At 42.5% G+C, this 21,809-nt stretch overlaps 1 protein-coding gene across 1 annotated transcript in view; it reads left to right on the top strand.

Moving 5' to 3' along the window:
* Positions 1 to 2,585: 2,585 nt before the first annotated feature.
* ACTN2 (actinin, alpha 2) overlaps positions 2,586 to 21,809 on the top strand; it is a 55,059-nt gene continuing 35,835 nt past the window's right edge. The window contains exons 1-6 of the mRNA XM_011976377.1: positions 2,586 to 2,812; positions 12,280 to 12,394; positions 13,321 to 13,440; positions 14,521 to 14,607; positions 19,956 to 20,043; positions 21,715 to 21,793. Of these exons, the coding sequence (XP_011831767.1) occupies positions 12,370 to 12,394; positions 13,321 to 13,440; positions 14,521 to 14,607; positions 19,956 to 20,043; positions 21,715 to 21,793 (399 nt within the window). The 5' untranslated portion in view covers positions 2,586 to 2,812; positions 12,280 to 12,369. The remainder of the gene's footprint in view (positions 2,813 to 12,279; positions 12,395 to 13,320; positions 13,441 to 14,520; positions 14,608 to 19,955; positions 20,044 to 21,714; positions 21,794 to 21,809) is intronic.

Raw genomic sequence — 21,809 nt, 5'->3', positions numbered from 1 at the left:
GCTGAAAAATCAGAATTAGGAGACTGAGTATTAAGGACTCCTGCAAATGGTAATCAAATGTAGGAAATTTTCTTAAGCAGGAAGGAAATTAACAGATGGAAATACTTTAGCTTCTTGATAAATGTAAGATCTTTATGAAATAGAAAAAATGCTAAATAATTCAACCCAAATTTAGTATTATTTATGGTGATCAGGATAAGAGGGAACATGAGGACACATACGGAGTTTTAAATGTAGAATTTGATGTGGAAAGGGAACGTATAAGCTTCAACTTAAGACAGACGTTAGTTTCACAGGCCAAGGGAAGCATACTGTAATTTGAGATCAGCATATGAGGGACTTCAGTTCTGTGCATCATTCTTGTGTATTAATCACTCTTTGTCTTCATGGAAGTTGAGTGTGGAAAAAACTCAACTATTTTTTCTCTTCTCACACCACAACAGTCAACCCAGAAGAATTCTGTGACCAAATGTGTGTGGTCTTCTCCCGCGTTCCACGACCCTGTGCACCAAGCAGGCAATCCGTTCACCAGCTGGGTGTCCTCCAGTGTATTTGATTCTGATGCTGTCGGTTTGGTGATAGCATCAGATCCCACAGGTTGAGGGCTCAGTCCCACAAGGCTGCCCCCCTTCAGACACCATCTCAAGTCCAAGCCTCTAGAATAATGACAGATCAACTTAAAATTGGGGTTGTCATGCCTCTTTGGGTTTGATCAGTTTGCTAGAGCAGCTCACAGAACTCAAGGAAACAGGTACTTATATTTACTGGCTTATGATAAAGGAGATTTAAAAGGATACTGATGAGGAGAAGCATAGGGTGAGGTATGGGGGAAGGGGTGCAGAGCTTTTATGCCCTCCCCAGCAGGTCACCCTCCAGGAACCTCTATCTGTTCAGTTACCTGGAAGCTCTCCAAACTCCATCCTCTTGGGCTTTTGAAGGAGCCCTCATTGGATAGGCATAATTGAAGCTTGGACAACCATGGAGGAATGTGACTGGACAAAAAGGCTGTGATCTAATACTAATAGGCTGAGTGGGAAAACCCAGCAAAGCCTGTCTGTTTAGACTCTTCTTAGCCTCTCTGTGCAGCCTTCCTTTCTCTCAGGTTTGTGGCAGGACTCCTTCTGAAATGAGGGTCTCATGACCTACAGTTAGATAAGGTAGGTCAGATCATTTCTTTACGGGCTCCAAGCCAGAAAGGCAAGGGAAAATTGGAGTCCCTCCAGGGAAAGCCTGCTCCTGAGGCCCGAGCCACCCTAGCATGACAGCAAAGACTGTAACTATGAGAGTTATGAGCCAGGAGCAATAGACAAAACATATATATATATATTTTTATGGTGTATATATATAATATACACCATATATATACACACACACCATATATATACACCCGTGTGTATAAATATATATATATATATCATAGAAACCAATAAAATTTGTATCAGAAAAATGAATATTTTAGTTTATTGGAATGTTGGACTCTTCTTAGAAGAAAGACCCAAAAGGTATTAAAATACAATTCTCAAATAAAAGTAGAGTCATGACTCTCATACAGATATAAAGACGAATATTTAAAGATGTTCTTTAACTCATTAATGAGAAAACTGGTAAGCCATTACAGCCAGTCCAAAAGAGCATCCAAAGAATAAGACACATTTGTGGAGCGGGAATGAAATGAATGTGTACATGGAGGGGCTCTATTTTCTGTGGGAGGAGGAGGAGTGCTCCTCTGATTTATTTGAATGTCTGTAGACAGAATTATTTTGCATTGCTGTCAGTTATCTGTGACCTATAGATTTGTAGAAAAGCCTAGAAGGGCTGCTTATGGACAATGCACAAGTTTCCCATTGGAGCATAGATTTTTCCCTGTATAAAGCAGCCTTGTCAGGCATTTCACCTTTCCAAATTCCGTAGTTTCCATCCTTTCTGGAAGTTACAGGGGTGATTCCATACATCGGAGAGGTCATTCCTCAAACCAGTATTAGTCGGGGCTAGTTTGGCTTTGTCGAAAACCCTGAAAAGAGTGTTACCTGTTACACAGTCTCAGAGCTTAGTGCCTTTCTTTCTGTGTTTTGAACAGCCCATGGACTAAATGGAAATCAGTCTTGTGAGCCTGGTGGTGGAAGCCTGAAATTTGCGGTGCAGAATTTGATTAAAACCAGAGCTGGATAAGACAGTCTTTTCAAGTGCTGGGAGAACCATCTTTAACCTCTCCACTTAAAGTGTCATCCATTAGCCTGGTTCTATTTTTAGATACCCTCAGCTGTGAGGTTGCCTGTTATTTTTGCAAGGTATTTTCTTTTTCTTTTTTTTTCTTGGCAAGATTATAGAATCTTTCTTAACATTTAAGGATTCTGTAGTTGAGTTTGACATGATAATAACAAATGTTAAAAACCTGGAACTTGAGCAGATACACATTTTTAGCTTCTCAGGTTTCTTTTTATTAAAAAAAAAAATTGACTTTTATCCTCTTTGATTGATTCCAGAAAGTCTGACAAATGAGATCTTATTCAACCAATAGTTATTGAATGCCACTGTGTTCTAGGCACTGTCCAGAGCACAAAACAAAGATTCCTGCTTCTCTGTGTGTCACTTTCACCAGCATTTCTTAGAATGTTCAAATGGTGGTGGTCACGGTGCCTTGGAAAATGCTGGAGTTGTTTGTGAGCTTTCCTACCCTTTAATTTGAGATCATTAGATATACAACGGCATTGGGTAGAAAGAGACTCTGAATCATGCATACAGGCAGAGTTTGTCGGGGAGAATCAACAGAACAAAAGGCTGCCCCTCTGTCTTTCTCTTACCTTGTCTTTGGGTGTATGTCAGTGTCTATATCAGTGTACCTGGAACTCAAGCTATTATTTTACTCACTACTTTTGATGGTAAAAACTGCAATTACTTTTGCACCAACCTAATAAAAGCAGCCTTTTCATACTGTTGAAGTTCCACTTTATTTATAACTGAGATCATCACAGTTTAAACTTGGAAGTATTGAAACTTTAACAGGTACAAGCTCTGTGTGTGCGAATGCAGGTGCACCTGCTGGGTGCTGGGTTTTCTGAGTGATGGCAGAGGTGAATAAGGCAGGATTAGGGACTACCTTGTGTTGAGTTTTTTGATTAGTAATATGTATGCATACAGACATGTAACAGCTTGGGAAACCAGCTGTGGGTCTTCCTTTTGCAGTGGAAAGAAACAGATTTTGCCTTTTTACAAGAGTTAATTTTAAGGCTCTTTGGACCTGGTGTATTATGAACCAAACCGTGATCCAAATGTCACCCAATATTTTAATTGTCCCTTAATAATAAGTTTATTTCAATTACATGGGCAATATTTTTGCCCCCTATAGGTAAAAACGGATGTTCTGAACACTTTCTAACCAGAGGAAATGAAGATATGTTAATGATGCTCTTTGTTCTCCAGCAGGAGTATGAATACTTGTGATGAATCTGGAAAAGATGAAGAATTGGCAGGGTTCTGGATTCTTAGATCACAGACCTTCTTGCACCCCTTTTCTGTCTGCAACAACATTCTATGAATTGTGCTAAGCAACAGCATGATTCTCCTTAGCTGTTGGAGGCGGAATATCTCCTGTGTTCAAGTAGGAATAAATCGTGACTATAGGCTGTCTTTATTTTTCTGAGCAATCTCACCCTACCTGAGTAAGATTTTAGAATGATTTAATTCTCTTTCAGTTTAAACCCCTCAGCACCGCCCAAGTTTCTTGGAATTGCCGTCACTGATTGCTCTTCTTTTGTATTTCTAGTCTCTTTTATATTTCCTAGTCTCTTATAATCCATCATAGCTCACAGCAAACTAGTTGAGTTAGATTCATAGTGCATTTCTTTTCTTTTCTTTTCTTTTCTTTTCTTTTCTTTTTGAGACGGAGTCTCACTCTGTCACCCAGGCTGGAGTGCAGTGGCGCCATCTCGGCTCACTGCAACTTCAGCTTCCTGGGTTCAAGCAGTTCTTCTGCCTCAGCCTCCCGAGTAGCTGGGACTACAGGTGGGAACCACCACACCCGGCTAATTTTTGTATTTTTAGTAGAGATGGGGTGTCACCATGTTAGCCAGGCTGGTCTCAAACTCCTAGACCTCGTGATCCGCCTGCCTCGGCCTCCCAAAGTACTGGGATTACAGGCGTGAGCCACCGCGCCCGGCCATCATAGTGCATTTCTTGGAGGAGGGAACTAGCCACAGAGAGACGAGCCGACTTGCCCACACTAGACAGTAAGCTGGTCACGAAGCCAGGGTTCAGATTTAAGGGCTGTGTTTTTTAGGGATTGCTGAACTGAGCTGTTGCATACCATGTTATCTAACAGGACCTTGGAGACCAAGCAGAGATTCGTGGGCAGAGAATAAATGGGCTGCTGTGTAGTTAGATGCCTAGTTATATAAGTTATGAGAACATTAAGGCCCCAAATGGACTTCTAGGACATCCTGATAATTGAGTGTAGCACAAGCAAAATCCTTGGGATTAACACATTCATTTACATAATCCTTACTTTGATTAAATTTTTAAAATTTCGTGTAGATGGTTGAAAGATATATCTGAATACTTGGCAACGTTGAAGATTTGGAGGGATATTTTCAAGTCATGATTATTCAGTTTTGCTTATGCGGAATGGCTGGTCACCACTGTGAGTGGCTTCTGGATCTAGAGAGCTTCCTTGGTGTTAGCGCAGACTTTCTTGATTTTAGTGTAGATGCCAACACTCTCTAAATGTTTTTCAGGACGGTTGAGTGACTGAACATTTAAATGTAAGGTTGCTGCTGGTGATTCTGGGACAGCTCGTTGGTTGAGATGTTACTACATCCGGTGCGGTTTGTGTGATGTGTGCACCTTTTGGGCCTGGCTGGCCGGCGGATTGAGACGCCCTGTAGTGAAGCGGTTTGTTCTGCTCTGCGCAGATTGCAGGACTTTTTGCCGTCGCAGACGGTTAGGCCACCTACTCTTTATGAGGGCAGAGCCTCCTTTCTTAAGGGTAAAGCTGAAATTGCATTTACTTCGGAGAGACGATTTTGACCTTCCTCTTCCACTTCAGTCAGTGATTTTTACAACATATGCAGCTTTCTAGAGCCTCCTTACTTTTCTAATATTTAAAAAGAACCGGGAAACCGATTAGAGGTAATCTTGGCAAATTGGGAATTTGTGAAGTAGAAAAGAGCACTATTAAAGTGATTGCTGTAAATAGAAAAATGAATGGACCATTTTTTAGAACAGCAGTTTAATAGAGCTGTGGCTTCCAGTGGTTTCCAGTAGTTTCACAGGAGAGGGTGTTCCGAACCATCGTGACACAGGTAGTGTTGGCCGGCCTCTTTCTTCTCCTTGCAGTAATCTTTTGAACTATTTCATAAAGCTGATCATGACAGTGACTGTCTATATGTATATATATAGCTGGGAAAGGATCAGGATGTGAAGGACAAATAATTGCATGGTTTCAGAGTCAGAAATACAATTCGAGTTCTGAGCCATGACTGCAGGCTGGAACAGACTCGGCCTGTCCTCTGTGCCCCGTCTTGGGGACCACTGCCGCTGTGGCTGGGGCTTGGTTGTCCTACCCCACAGGATGCAGGTCGTGATGAGTGTTGCGGGAGGCTTGGAATTGACCGAGCAGACCTCTTGATGTCTCAGCTCCCTGAGGAGAGTAAATGATATGCAACTTCAACATAGAACACTCAGCAGCACCCCAGACCGTTTTTCACCTGACAGACAATGCTGTCTTATGATTGGTAGGTTTAAAAGCTACATGTTCTTTAGACTTGCTCACCCCTGAGTTTTCTGCTGTGCCTGGATATCCCAGTCCTCAGCAGGTTCTCGTTCATTTCATTCAGAAAAACTCTACATCTGGGATGAGTTTCCATTTTAGGAAATGGGATCTGAAATGATTATTTTGTGTAATTATTATTAAAGAAAAAGGTGGTTAAAGAAGTATAAAGGAAATGGATAGATATGTTGCCAAAACTTTTGTTTGGAGAAAATGGAATGATGAAGATTGAACACGTAGTTTTACAGAAGCCAGCCCAGGCTTAGAACCGTATTGCTAAAAGAATTAATAATTCACTGAAAAGTGAAATGGACTGATACTCAGGGAACCATGTCAGACTCATGATTGATTTTTCAGGTCCCCGTCTGTGTACCTAGGTAATAATCTCTTCTAGGTAAAATTGTGCACATACATAGTCAAAAGAGGATGATATAAACAGTCACATTTTTCACTCATTTTGATTAAAAGACTTTTCCTGCCTTTACCCTAGGGAATGTAGGTTGATGTGACTGTAGGCTTCGTCAACTTAAAAAGAAATCAAATACAAATGCATAGCGATTGAATAACACTGGTTTGTCTCAGCAATTCAGTAAGGACATGCACATTTTCTTTTTGCCGTTAAGCACATTGTGCTGATTGTCCTGTTATATAATTTAGCTTTGAGAAAGGCAGTACTCTTGTAGTTCCCATGGATTAGGGACTTTGCTAGCAAGTCCTCCAAGAAAGATGCAATAGCGTCTTCCGCCAGTGAATGGGAGTGACAATTGTAGCTAGCAAATGCTCCCGGAAAACCCCTTCAACTGATATTTACTCAACCACCATGTTTTGGAGGTTGAGGAACATCCTCTGGGTCTCCAGATCAGGGGCTCCCAACCTCCGGACTGTGGACTGGCACTGGTTCGTGACCTGTTAGGAACCGGGCTGCACAGCAGGAGTTGAGCAACGGATGAGCAAGTGAGCAGAAGCTTCATCGGTATTTACAGCTGTTCCCCATGGCCCACATTACCACCTGAGCTCTGCCTCCTGTCAGATCAGCGGCGGCATCAGATTCTCATAGGAGTGCAAACCCTACTGTGAACTGTGCGTGCCAGAAATCTAGGTTGTGCACTCTTTATGAGAATGGAATGCCTGATGATCGGAGGTGGAACAGTTTCAGCCTGAAACCATCCCCCTTCCCTACCCCCACATCCGTGGAAAAATCGTCTTCCACGAAACTGGTCCCTGGTGCCAAAAACGGTTGGGGACCGCTGTTCTAGATCATGTTCAGGAATATAATGGCGGCAGAGACTGCTGATCATTTGAGAATCCTTCAGTCCTTACACATGAAAGCATCCATACGACTCCAAGGCACAGGAACACGGTGTACAGGAGAGTTTCCATGTGCATCCAGGGAGGGCCTGTATAGCCAGTGGAGAGCATCTGCACCCACAGACTGCCCACCCTGGCCAGGGACTCACTGGTTGTAATTCTTTGTGTTTAGGAAAGAGATCCTAATATTTGTTCCAGCTGTCTAAGGAATATACATAGTGAGACTGTCTTCCACCGCATTTCCATCTATAGAACACTGTTGAACATTGTTTCCCTTAGCTTTGTCTTAACTTCTGTGGTGGGTGGTAAGGACTAGAAACATGTCTTTTTATTTTTTTGAGACAGAGGCTCGCTCTGTTGCCTAAGCTGGAGTGCAGTGGCACCATCTTGGCTCACTGCAACCTCTGCCTCCCGGGTTCAAGAGATTCTTGCCTCAGTCTCCTGAGTAGCTGAGATTACAGGCATGCACCACCATGCCAGGCTAAGTTTTTATATTTTTAGTAGAGATGGGGTTTCACTGTGTTGGTCAGGCTGGTCTTGAACAACTGACCTCAAGTGATCCACCCTGCCTCGGCCTCCCAAAATGCTGGGATTACAGGTGTGAGCCACCGTACCCGGCCAGGACTAGAAACATCTGTCTTTTCTTTCTGGGGATAGATGGTTTTATGGTTTCCCATCTCGGTCTTCTTTTTTGTGGCTCTAAAACTTTTTATGTGCCTACTTTTGGGATGCTGAAAGTGTTTATATTTATGGCTAGGTGCAGAGAAACAGGGAATAAGCTGTTGGTTCAGGAGGGAGGTAGAGGAGGGTTTGGGTTGAAAACGAGAGAGGAGGTTGGAGGATTCCGCATGTGCCAGGACAGCTTCTGGATTGAGCTACAAGTTGGGGAGACACTGGCTTCTTTCCTCCATGGTCTGTGTCTGATTGAATAAAGCACCATTTCCCTTAAGAAAGGACATACGGCTTGGTAATCTTTTTTAAACCGAGGAGCCTGCCTCCAGAATGGTGTGGAGCCACTTTCATTCCCACTTGAGTTCTCCAAAGTTTAGTTTTCAAGAACCCTAAAGATGCATGCTGCAATACAAACCACAAGAAAGCTCACACAGAAGTCTTCGGGTCACATGTGTGGGGTTTTGTTGCTACTGTTGTTTTTGTCTTCTCCATGATTAACAGACTTTTCACAGAAACAGGGGTGATAGGAGATGCATAGGAACAGTCTCCCTAGGCAATGGTAATTAAAACAGGAAATAGAATACAAATTCAACATTCTAATAAAGCTTAAAATTCCTTTTCAGGGGCACTGGCCTCTTTTTAAGCTATTACCACAGAACAGCTGGAGTCTTTTTTCTGCATTTAAGTTAGTCACCACCTTTTTTGGCTCTTATGAGTATTCATTAAAGATAGGGAAACTTCATTAGGCTTAACTCAACTAAATAAATGGACCTTCTCTGGATTTGTACAAGTGGATAATTACCTATGGTAAATTACCTTCATTGTATGTATAGCTATAAAAAGGTAGTATCGCCTCGGGAGGCTGAGGTGGGAGGATCGGGAGGCTGAGGTGGGAGGATCGCTGACCCAGGAGTTCAAAGCTGCAGTGATCTGTGATTGCACCACTGCGCTCCAGCCTGGGTGACAGGGCGAGACCTTCTTATCTCTTTACAGAAACAAACAAACAAACAATCAAACAAACAAAGCAAGTAGTTTCAAACAGACTTTCTGCGGTGTGGGGTCAGGAAGCTTGGGACTTTGTGAGCAGCTTTTAGGGATATATCCAGAAGTGCTTCTGATACCTGTGTTATAAAGACACTTAAATAACAGACAAGGTATGGTGACGTGCACCAGCAATATTTGCCCACTTTTAAGTAGAATTTAAATTTTTAAAACTTTATAAATGTTTATATCATTATATGTTCTCTCCATCAGTTGCTTTTTTTTTTTTTAACAACCTACTATTCTTTTGTGCCTTTCCCAAAAACTCTGGTGTATGATTAGTCTTAATATTATCAGTTTTAAAAATTGTTTTAAAGTAATTGTACTTGCTGAAGATAGGACCTGGGGTGTATTTTACTGTAATAACTTAATTGTCTGGAAACAACCCAAATGTTCATTCATACGGAGCTAGTTACATAAAATATGGTTTATACACTACAGTGGAATACTATACAGCCATAAAAACAAATAACTTATACTGATATGGAATGATCTCTGGGTTATATATATTGTTTGTTTGCTTGTTTTTGTTTTTGTTTTCTTTTGAGATGGAGCTTCACTCTTGTTTCCCTGGCTGGAGTGCAATGGTGCGATCTCGGCTCACTGCAACCTCCTTCTCCCGGGTTCAAGCAGTTCTCCTGCCTCAACCTCCCAAGTAGCTGAGATTACAGGTGTGTGACACCATGTCCAGCTAATTTTGTATTTTTAGGAGAGACAGGGTTTCACCATGTTGGTCAGGCTGGTCTCGCAGTCCTGATCTCAAGTGATCCACCCACTTTGGCCTCCCAAAGTGCTGGGATTACAGGCGTGAGCCATTGTGCCAAGCAAAGTATAGAACAATGTATATCCTATGGTGTGTGTTAAAGGGACCAAAGGAAAAACAAGACATGTATGTCTGTGTGTTTATGTAAACACAGATACCACTGAAGGAATATACAAGAGACTGATAGCTCCATTCCTTATGGGGTAGGGCATTGGGTAGCCAGGGAACGAAGGTGAGAGAATGGATTTTTTTTTGAAAACCATTTGTACCACTTGACTTTTGAACCAAGGAAATGTATTACTCACTCAAAAAGTAAATACATAAAATTAATATGTTAAAAAATAAGTAATGAATTTTTATCATAATCTTACCTTCAAAAAACGAAACTTAATTATCTATAGTGTTGTCCAATAGAATTTTCTGTGATGATAGGAATATTGTATATTTGCACCATCTAATACTACTAGCCACATGTGGCTTCTGATCACTTAAAAGATGACTTGTGCAACTGAGGAGCTAATTTTTAAATTTGATTTTCATTAGTCTAAGTTTAAGTGGCTACTTGTGGCTAGGAGCTACCACATTGATTGGGTATAGATCTAATGTATATGACTTAAGACGGAGTGTGGTGGCTCATGCCTGTAATCCCAGCACTTTGAGAGGCCGAGGCAGGTGGATCACCTGAAGTCAGGAGTTCAAGACCAGTCTGGCCAACATGGCAAAACCCCGTCTCTACTAAAATACAAAAATTAGCTAGGTGTGGTGGCAGACACCTGTATTCCTAGCTACTAGGGTGGTTGAGGCAGGAGAATCACTTGAACGTGGGAGGCAGAGGTTGCAGTGAGCCAAGATCATGCCACTGTACTCCAGCCTGGGAGATAAGCAAGACTCCATCTCAATGAATGAATAAATAAAAATAGAGTGTATGGCTTAGAGTATCTTTTCTGTTTAGACCTGACTAAAGCTTAGAAAGAATTGTTAGTTTAGGCTCTCAGGGTAAAATTTATTACTGTAAATCCAAAAAATCCCTTTTTCTTGTCCTTGAATTAAATGCTGTCACCTCCTTCTTGAAAGGAGGGACTATTAGTCAGATTTGAAAATCCTCTTTATTACCCAGGAAAATCATTTTTATGGACACTTGGTCTTTCTGTATCTGGCTTGGAAGCAGTCTGTTTTTGATAGGTTGACTTTTTCATCTTGAACACAAATCCTGTTTGTGTGTCCCCTACTCCCCAGTTTGATGTGCCAGGCACTTTGTTCTCAAGCCCAGCAGCTGTTGTGGGACGAGGGGACAGTTTGCATGCTTAGCCAGCAGCTGCCAGAAACATTTCTAATCTGGTTTTGGCAGGAAATAGGGCACAAGTGGAAGCCAAGTTAAAAGAAGCTGGAAAAATAAACAGAATGACTTTGGATGTCACTTCATATGTGGTCCATTTTCAGCTGAAGATTTGCCCCAGTAATTTGCTAATATGACTGGACTGTGATCCCTTCCAAAGGCAGGGTTGAATATAGTCACCTTTGAGATCCAGGGTCTAGTCCAGTGCTTGGAACATGCTTGTAGGAGGTTATTGTTATTATTTTTTCAATGATTGACTACACTGCAAATTTGTTTAATTGGTTTAATTAGTAGCTTAAAACTGTTGTTCACCCAAGATAAACTAGTTGTAGGCTATTATTCGTTATGGGTTCCTTCTCTCTTCTTTCTGCTACACAATATCACCCACCGTCTCCTCTAAAGCAAGACATTTTGAACATTTTTTTTTTTTTTTTGAGACAGAGTTTCACTCTGTCACCCAGGCTGGAGTGCAGTGGTATGATCTTGGCTCACTGCAGCCTCAGCCTCCTGAGTAGCTGGGACTACAGGCACATGCTACCACACCCAGCTAATTTTTGTATTTTTAGTAGAGACGGGGTTTTACCATGTTGGCCAGGTTGGTCTCAAACTCCTGACCTCAACTGATCTGCCTGCCTCAGCCTCCCGAAGTGCTGGGATTACAGGTGTGAGTCACCACGCCTGGCCTTTGAACTTTCTTTAAACATTATTTAGACTGGGCACGGTGGCTCATGCCTGTAATCCCAGCACTTGGGGAGGCTGAGGCAAGAGGATTGCTTGAGTCTAGGAGTTTGAGACCAGCCTGGGCAACATAGCAAGACCTCATCTCTAAAAAAAAAAAATTAGCTGGGTGTAGTGGTGCATGCCTATAGTCCCAGCTACTTAGGGGACTGAGGAAGGAGGATCAATTGAGCCTGGGAGGTCGAGGCTGCAGTGAGCCGTGATCATACCATTATACTCCAGCCTGGGTGACAGAGCTGGATGACCCTGTCTCCAAAACAAAACACTGTTATTCATCTATTCTGCTGCAAGCAAGCGTATTTTGCATTTGTGAGCAAAAAATAAGCACATCTTAATTTAATCTATCTTTTCTACAAAGTAAAAGGTTTTCAAAAGGTGAAGATACAGGTATAAATGTGGTGTCTTTTTAAATGGAAGGCAAAAATTCTTCAGGTTGGAATATCCATTAAGAGACTTTTTGTCTCTAAAGTGGAAAATTTACTAAAATCGTTCTTTTGGGTTTCCAGTTCTTTCCATCAAATTCTCCATCCTCTAGAAGCCCAAGCAGCCCCAGCCTTGTAGATTCCCAAGAACGCATAAAGTGTGAAGTGTTGTCTGTGAGGAAGGGATCTGAAATCCGATGGGCTTGTGCTAAATCGTGTTTGGTTTTCTTTGCAGACCTTCACTGCCTGGTGTAACTCCCACCTAAGGAAAGCCGGCACCCAAATTGAGAACATTGAAGAAGACTTCAGGAATGGCCTTAAGCTCATGCTGCTTTTGGAAGTCATCTCAGGTTGGTGTTATATATCCCAATCCTATGCTTTCATGTGTTATCAGTAGGTAAGCGACTATTTGGAGATGATTACATCAGAAGTTCACTTTGAACTTGGCTGGGCAAGAACATGGTATTATTGCCAAAGAAAACCTTTCCAAAGAACAATCTGCCTGGAGTTATTTTTGTGTTCTAAAAAAGGAGTGAATTCTCTTTAAAAATGACTTATTAAAATAATGTTTATACCACCAAGCTTGAAACAAAATAACAGAAGAAAAAATGACTTCACCTGACTCCCTCCATGCTGCCCTCTCTGCTCTTCGTCCAGCTAGAGCGTATTCCAGAAATCATCTTGTATCCACAAATCTCCATGTTGTAGATGTTGGCAGAACTCTGAACATATAAGCTAAAATCCCGGGGGGGCTTTGATTTGTCCTGAATTTCAATTTGGCGATTTAGACTTTGGACTAGAGAATGGATCACCTTTGGAGAAGTGTGACTGGGAAGGATTATGGCAGATCTGCCCTGATCCATATATCTTCATAATCAGGTGTCGAACGAACCCTGGCAGCCACCTCTGTGATTTTAACTAGGCCATCCTGACTTCCTCTAACAGTTAGCCAGCAACTCTGAATACTCCAGGGACTCTAACCAGCTTCTCTTTTTACTCATTTGTAAGTTAGATCATGGGCCAAACCAGACTCTCCCTGCAGATCTGAAAAGCATATGCCCTTCATAGTATGGCTGCCTGCTGGTCCACTTGATCCTGAAAACTTTTTGGTTACCGTTCCCTCATTGCTGTGATTTAGAGAGACCAGGCACACATCAGAAATAGTCATGTAACCATTTGTTTTTAAGGAAAAAATGGATTCTGAGGTTTGGCATCTTGATTCCGCATCAAGAGGTCACTGTCTCCATGTCTGCATGATTCTCTTTTCATCCAACAGGGGAAAGGCTGCCCAAACCTGACCGAGGAAAAATGCGGTTCCACAAAATTGCTAACGTCAACAAAGCTTTGGATTACATAGCCAGCAAAGGGGTGAAACTGGTGTCCATCGGGGCTGAAGGTGAGAGGTGTGGTGGGGTGGCCCTCTCTGCCACACTGACCTTATAGCACAGGTGTGGGCTGCTACTTGAATTCTCTTCTTCCCTCCCTTTCACCATTTACTGTACCTGCCTTGTATCAGGCTCTCCCCTAGGGCGCTGAGTGCACAGAGATAAGAACAAATGGTACCCTGAGTGGGAGACGAAGCTCTAGGTTCTTTGTAAAGCATAGAATTAAATATAATGCTGTCATCTTCAGAACACTTACAGGACTGAGAAAGAACTTACACATCCCACTGACTCTTAATAAGAACTAATAGGAAGGAAGTGGTCTCTTTGTTCTCTATGGGAGACTGGGAATTTGGCGAGGTCAGCAGGAGTTGAGATTACCACCGTATGTACAACTGAGTCCTGCTACTTGTCAGCTGCGGAATGCCGGAAGAAGGGTCAGGGTAAAGATGAGACTGCGTTCTCTTTATTTGATTATTTAAAACCTTAGTTCATGGCTGGGCACAGTGGCTCATGCTCATCCCAGCACTTTGGGAGGCCGAGGCGGGTAGATCACCTGAGGTCAGGAGTTCAAGACCAGCCTGGCCAACATGGTGAAATCCCCGTCTCTACTAAATTTACAGAAAATTAGCTGGGTGTGGTGGCGCATGCCTGTAGTCTTTGTAGTCCCAGCTACTCAGGAGGCTGAGGCAGGAGAATTGCTTGATCCCCGGAGGCGGAGGTTGCAGTGAGCCAAGGTTGTGTCACTGCACTCCAGCCTGGGCGACAGAGTGAGACTCATCTTAAAAAAAAAAAAAAAAAACCACCTTAGCTCATTGCATGTTAAAACTTTGGAGATTCCTGGGTGGTTTTCAGTGATAATACATAATGCAAGATTTGTGCTTATTATTAACTCAGAATTTATTTAAACTAGAGACATTTGGTTATGAATACCGTATTTATAACCAGACATACTGCGATACTTTTAAAAACATAAACCGGTCTTTCCATATGCACATTTTCCAATAGCTCTGAAGTCAAAATTTATATATAGGAAAAAAGTTATGTACTGACTATGTTATCGTTACATTAATTTGTTGTTTTCTTACCTGCAGAAATTGTTGATGGTAACGTGAAAATGACCCTGGGCATGATCTGGACCATCATCCTTCGCTTTGCTATTCAGGATATTTCAGTTGAAGGTAAAAGGCATGGTTAAAAGTGTAATTGTATAATCTGTAAGTTGAGCTTATGAATTAAAATTTGAACAAGATATTTGAAAGTCCAACAGTCACTTACATGATTGAATGAGAGACATGTAAGTGGGTTCTTCTACATTTGGTATGTGTGTAAGAAAAGACCCCAGCAGCACTGTTTCATTCATGGAGGCTGGAATCGGTTTGCACAAGATGAGCACATGTTCCGAACAGAAGTCGCTTTTTCAAATGAGCATTTATTGAGCTTCTTGATTGCTTATTATGCTAGTAAATTTAGAGCTATGGCAGAGTTCTGTAGTCTTACAACTGAAACACTCTTTATACCCCAGGTATAAAAACAGAATCTGTTGCAATCCACGTTCATTTGTTATTTCCTTTACGTTCTTCCTCCTTACCTCTCTCCCTTTTTCTTTTTTCTTCTTTTTCTTTTTAAACAAGACCTTTATGGTCACTGTATCTTTTGGCCTAACTACTGTTCCATCATTATCATAGGATCTTAATCCTTGGCACTGCCACTGAAGATAAAAATCTTTAGTCTTTTACACTAACTATACTCCCAAATATTTTGATGAATTCAGCACTGTTGAAAAGTGTCAAATTGGCATTCTTAAAATTAGAACTTTGCCTGTTTGGCCCTCAAATCACAAAGTGTATAACTGCAGAATGTGTTTCAGGGCTGTCTGCATTGTCCCAACGATTTAGCTCCCCCGACTCTGTAATCTAGTAGGTAACCAAGTACCTGAGTGGTAAGGGGTGGAGACGTTATTTATAATTCTGCCCAGGCCAGAGTAGCTTCTAACTCTGATTTTTTTTTTTTGTTTGTTTGTTTTTTGAGACGGAGATTTGCTCTGTCGCCCAGGGTGGAGTACAGTGGCGTGATCTTGGCTCACTGCAAGCTCCGCCTCCTGGGTTCACGCCATTCTCCTGCCTCAGCCTCCTGAGTAGTTGGGACTACAGGCACCCACCACCACGCAGGCTAATTTTTTATATTTTTAGTAGAGACAGAGTTTCACCGTGTTAGCCAGGATGGTCTCGATCTCCAGGCCTCGTGATCTGCCCACCTCAGCCTCCCAAAGTGCTGGGATTACAGGCGTGAGACTCTGGTCTTTTTAAGTGATTTTAGGTACTCATCAACCAGCAAACATTAAGAAAGAACACTTTGCCTACTCGTACCAGCTGACATGAAGCCTGCAGTACTTGCCCTTACGGACCTTCAAATTCACTTCAATTATTCCCTTCTGGCACCGGAGACCCACTTATGTCATCTAAAAATCAAACTAAAATCTAATGGCCTTAACACCTCAATAATTCAGGCTCAGGAATGATAGCCAGCTTGAATTAATACATAGTCTGACTTTGAAAACTTTTGCACAATATAGTTCTATTACAGTACCTTCCTTTATGCTAATGTAAGAAACAAGAGGCTTCCTAAAATTCCTGCTTTATTTAAAAATTGTAAGTTATAATTATCAGTTTTTATATACTTCTAAATTTAAATATTTAAACTGTTGAACCCACTTTAAATAAATACTACTTTTAGAAATCTTGTTCACACTGTTGCTGGTCTAGCAAATCCTTTTTCCACAAATATTGCAGAGGTGAAGTTGACTAGAAATTGTTTCTGATTGGTTACAAATTTTACATTAGTTATAACAGGAATTTAAAACTTAATTATATTTCAAGTGTAGGTATGAATGGTATTATCCATTAGAGTTTTCCCCAAAGTTGTTATTAACATGCCCAAAGCAAGATAGCTAAATCACAATATTCTGTAAAATTTTGCAATAAAAGGCTATATTAATCTGCTCTTCACAAGACTAAGAAACTAAGCATTAAAAAATTATAATTTTATTAGCAAAGTACCTAAATCTCTTCAAGCAGATGGTTCTGTAGTGTCCAACACAGTAGATAATTAGTTTGCTAATTTATATTTTTATTTGCTTAATAACCTCATTTAATTTCTGTAAGTCTACAGAAAAATCATCTTTATTTGTTTTAATGATACATAGTATGTTGAAAAAGTCATTATTATTAGAAACAGATTCTTTGAGGAGTGAGTTTCCTTCAACAAAACGATGGGCCTCTTCCAAGAAGGAAAATGAGAGATTAATACATGTGTTGATGAAAGCAGTCCAGATGTAAGTGGATGATGGAGCTCCTCGGGGTGTCATTCAGTGTTTCGTGATGCAATGACAGATAGCCCTGCCAATCCATAACATGCTTTTTACACCCATGATGAGGGTTTTGTGCCAAATGGCCGCATTTCCACTTTCCCATATACCTTTCGGGAGTAGGCTTTCCAGTAATGTACATAATTCACACAAGCTTGTTAACCTTTTGTTGAAAGCCTGAAAATGGATTTGGGGTTGGAGGAGGGTCAGCTTTGATTATAGTAACCAATTAAATAAGGAAAAAGCCTTGTTTGACCTTCATGGCCCGAGAGTGTTCACACATATTCAGACAGAAATTAAGTGAAACTCTGTGACTTGTAAGTCTAAACTTCAGTAACAATATTAAGATGTTGTAGATACATGTACCTTTGTTTGCTTTTCTAACCTGTTAAGTTTTATTTAAACTCTATTAAATACATCCCATTGTTTCTTCCTAATGTAACTTTTCTTATTAATTATGTTGGTCAGGACTGCAATGACAGGCAGAATAATTGGCTGTGGAGTTCCGAATTTCAACATCCATATCAATTCACATTTTAATTAAGTCTTAACAGTTTCAGTTTATTTTCCCTTAACTAGCACTTGCTAGTTAAGAGACATGAACAGGAGTCATTCAAGTTATAGCACATGGAACTTTAGGGTGTGTGTACTTTATCTGGGTTATGGGTCCAAGAAAATGTGAACTAAAACGGACAGCTTTTTTTTTGTTTGTTTGTTGTTTTTTTGAGACAGAGTCTCACTCTGTCGCCCAGGCTGGAGTGTAGTGGCACAATCTTGGCTCACTGTAACCTCTGTCTCCTGGGCTCAAGCAATTCTCCTGCCTCAGCCTCCCAAGTAGCTGGGATTACAAGCGCCCACCACCGTGCCTGGCTACTTTCTGTATTTTTAGTAGAGACGGGATTCACCGTCTTGGCCAGGCTGGTCTTGAACTCCTGACCTCAGGTGATCTGCCGGCCTCAGCCTCCCGAAGTGCTGGGATTACAGGTGTGAGCCACCGTGCCCAGCCTAAAATGGACAATTTAGGTAAGTAATTACAGAATTATTTTGATTTGAAAAAATCAACTTCAACCCCTTCCTAAGATAGAAGAGGCCCCTTGTTAGTTATGAGTCCACATGCTTTAGGGAATTTCTAAATCGTTAGCATTTAAATATGGGCGGAATCCTAAGTTATATAAGTGGCTTTGAGGAGCTGTTTAGATGTGTGTTGGTTTGGCTCCTCCAGGAAGCAAGTGCCAAGACTAACTAGAAATTGTTGTAGTCTTTCCAGGCCTTTGTGAAAACATACCATAGCATGGGTGGCTTAAATAGCAGACCTTTGTTTTCTCGCAGTTCTTGAGGCTGGAAGTCCAAAATCAGAGTATCATCATGGTCTGATTCTGTGAGGACCCTCTTCTTGGCTAGCAGTTGGCTGCTGCCGTGCTGTGCGTCAGTGCCACACATGGTGGGTGGGGGTGGGGTAGAACCTGCCAGTGAGCAGGCTTCCTGGTGTCTCTTATGAGGGCACTAATCCGATCATGAGGGCCCCACCCTCATGACCTCATCTAACCCTAAGCACCTCCCAAAGGCCCCATCTCCAAATATAGGTACATTAGGGTCTAGGGCTTCAACATATGAATCTGGTGATGGGCGGGAAGACACCAACATTCAGGCCATCCCAGAAATGCAAGAGATTTTTTGGGGAAAATGCCTATGCAGGATGAAGGGGAGGGAGCAGGAGATTCCTGAGGAGCCTTCAGACCAGAGCTCCTGGCTGACACCTGGGCTGAGAAGAGGAAGGGAGGAGGCTTGGGGAAGAAGGTCTCGGACTGCAGTGCAGTTCTGAGGTTAATTTCGCAAGGCTGATGGAGTCTTTAATCCTACACTGCCCTGAGAGGAGTCTCACATCGGCATAGGGATGTCTCAGCTCTGCTGCTCACCCCCCAGTCTTTGTCTGGAGCAGCCCTGGGGAATGTGGCCTCAGTGGGAATGCAGGGGTGTGGTGCATTCAGGGGGCTGCAGCTGGCACGTCAGTTGCCTGCCCTGTGCTCCCAGCTACAGCTGTGGGATGTCTGAGCAGCACATTTTTATGGTCATCACAGATGGTACTGGGTTTTTCTTTTGGTCAGAAGTCAATTGGCCAAACTTGAAATTTACCAATGAAACCCTTTAAGTGTTACAAATTCAGTGGGTAAAGGAGTACATTTGAGAATTCCATTTACCTAGGAGTACGAATTACAAACCAGACGAATGACAGATTAGTTGTCATCAACTACACACATTTTATTTTTTCATGTGAGTTGCACTGTAGACTATTTATGTTTGCATGTTTTTCAGGATTGTGTACAGTAAGCACTAAGTGAACACAAAGGATTCGATTGTCCTGTAACACTCACTTCAATTACAGATTGTGCTCAGCATTAAGCTTTGCTAGTCCTTTAAGGATACAGTCAATCAAGAGGCAGGGAAAGGTCTGTCAGCATCCACAGCCTCTTTTTCAAATTGGACACTTAGTCTCTGATCCTGAATAATAGGTGCCCCCAGTGTCACCGCACACAATGAGGTACACACAGTTTTTAAACATTTATTTTCAGCCGGGCACAGTGGCTCACGCCTGTAATCCCAGCACTCTGAGAGGCCAAGGTGGGTGGATCGCCTGAGGTCAGGAGTTTGAGACCAGCCTGGCCAACGTGGTGAAATCCTGTCTCCACTAAAAATACAAAAATTAGCCGGGCATGGTGGTGGCACCTGTAGTCCCAGCTACTCGGGAGGCTGAGGCAGGAGAATCTCTCGAACCCGGGAGGCGGAGGTTGCAGTGAGCCAAGATCCCACCACTGCATGCCAGCCTGGGTGACAGAGTGAGACTGTGCCTCAAAAAAAAAAAAAAAAAAAAAATTATTTTCTTTTAAAAAGGGGTAAGTCACCAACCACCCTGAAGTCTGGTTTTAGTATCTTTTTATGTTGGAGCTTGTGATTGCTCCTGCATTGTCCTTTTAAAGTCCCTAAGTGTCATCAGAAGTTACTCACCAAGATCAGCGTTCTGGCTCCTATGCCTTGCAGAGGCTGTAAGAAGAGATGAGGCATTTGGTGATCGACCCCCTGGGAGGTCTGTTTCGAAAGTGACTAGGAGCTAAGTGAACTAAGCGGCATTTCCCTGGGGCCACTTTTTCTTGGCTGTCATTACAGAAACGTCTGCCAAAGAAGGTCTGCTGCTTTGGTGTCAGAGGAAAACCGCTCCTTATAGAAATGTAAACATTCAGAACTTCCATACTAGGTGAGCACCGAGGGCCCCTGGGCCTTGTATTGTCAGTGGAATCTGTGGGTAGCATGGGGAACAGTGTTTGTGTGCACCTGTGTTTTCTCCTGCCTGAGAAACCTTTTATGTACGGAGGAGAACTCAGGCTGTAGAATTCTTGATGCTTAAAGTCTCCCAAAGGAAAACATTGGAGTAAGCCTTAGCATGCTGGTAAAACAGCCCCGTGTTTGTAAGTGAATGGTGTTGCAGTGCCAGAAGGGTTCTACTGAGTTTGGGGGTATAAGCATGCATCTTACTTTAGTCTTCACCTTGGTATTGGGAAAAGGCAGCAGGAATGGCTGTTGTTTCTCAGGGATGAGGGGGACCCTGGCAGAGTCTGCGTACCCCCTACTAGCAACTAGCGACTCTTCAGCCCTCAGCCCTGTAGGAAATAGAACGATCCTTCATCCATCAGTTTTGCTCTGCTGAAATTCAAAAGAGGTAGAAAAATTATGTTTGAAAAATTGTAGGAAATGAGATGAATGAAATCTTGACATAAGGGGAGAGAGCATGATTCTGTCACTTGCTTCAGTCTTTCTCATGTAGATTGGTCATTATTATGTTGAAGTGAAAGAGTTGGTTATATTTTCGCCTTTGGATGCTAGGTTTCCCATGAATGCAAAAAGGCCCGCCACTGGCCACTGATAATCAGAAAGATAAGGATGAACTGCGGTGAAAAACTGGGGAGGTTCTTCTAGTTAAACAACTATTCTCAGAATGTCTGCCAAGTGTCAGGCACTGAGCCAGGCCTTGGGAGGATAAAGGGGAAGAGAATCCTTCTTTGTCCCTACAATGTGCTGTTTGGCAGATAAGGGAAGCTATCAAGGGCTGGGACTTTCTGCAGGTGTCAAAGTTGGAGTGCCCAGACCTGCGTCCACTCATCTTGCTTTTCTTTTTCTGACTCCCAGTTGGCCCCAATACTTCAGCATTGTAGCACTGATAACTCTCACGGAGGTCTCCTACCCCAGACCCTTTGAGGAACAGAACTCCCACACTCTGCTCTCACTGAACCCGCTGTCACCAGCAAGCTCTGGCCTGCCCTTGTCTATGGGGCATTTAGAGCTGGTGTCTATGGGGGAAAAGGACCAGAAATAAACATCTGCCCTGCTAGTTGCATGTCCTCCCTCACCTACATGACTTTGCCTTAAAAGAAAAAGAAAAGAACTTTATAAAGAAAGACAAAGGAGTATCTGGGAGCTAACGGAGGCTTTTGAAGCATCCTAAGAACTTTTAGAGGAAGCGTGTTCTGGACATTTGCAGGGTAGACGTCCTTGTGTATATTTATTGGGTAGACTCAGGGGTAAGGGCCAGAATGGATACTTGGAGAAGAGAGGGGAAACCTGGGACTGGCTGGGCAGGGACAGCAGTAGAGGCATCTTCCTTCCTGTCACTGCCTGTGCCAGCATGGACCAGACTGGGGCAGGAGACCCAGCAAGTCTCAGGAGAGGAAGTAGAAAGGAGAGGAGTACAGTGGACCCTGGGAAGAAGTTGAGTGTTCAAGCTCACTGGGTGGGATAAAGAGGAAGCTACCCGGGGTTTTCGATGCATTAAGTCAGACAGAAGGAAGGCCAACATCTGACTGAGTGCAGACGCTGGCTGCTTCTTTCTCTCCACTAACGCGTGTTCCTGTTCTTCTTGACGGTTGTGAAGCTGGAAAGATGGCCTTGGACTCTGTGCCCTCATCCACCGACACCGGCCTGACCTCATTGACTACTCAAAGCTTAACAAGGTTATTCTTGTTTATA

The sequence above is a fragment of the Mandrillus leucophaeus genome, unplaced genomic scaffold (genome assembly GCF_000951045.1).
Source record: "Mandrillus leucophaeus isolate KB7577 unplaced genomic scaffold, Mleu.le_1.0 Scaffold165, whole genome shotgun sequence".
NCBI classification, from domain to species: Eukaryota; Metazoa; Chordata; class Mammalia; order Primates; family Cercopithecidae; genus Mandrillus; species Mandrillus leucophaeus.
Note: the sequence above shows the minus strand (reverse complement) of the source record. Positions and strands in the feature narration are given on the sequence as shown.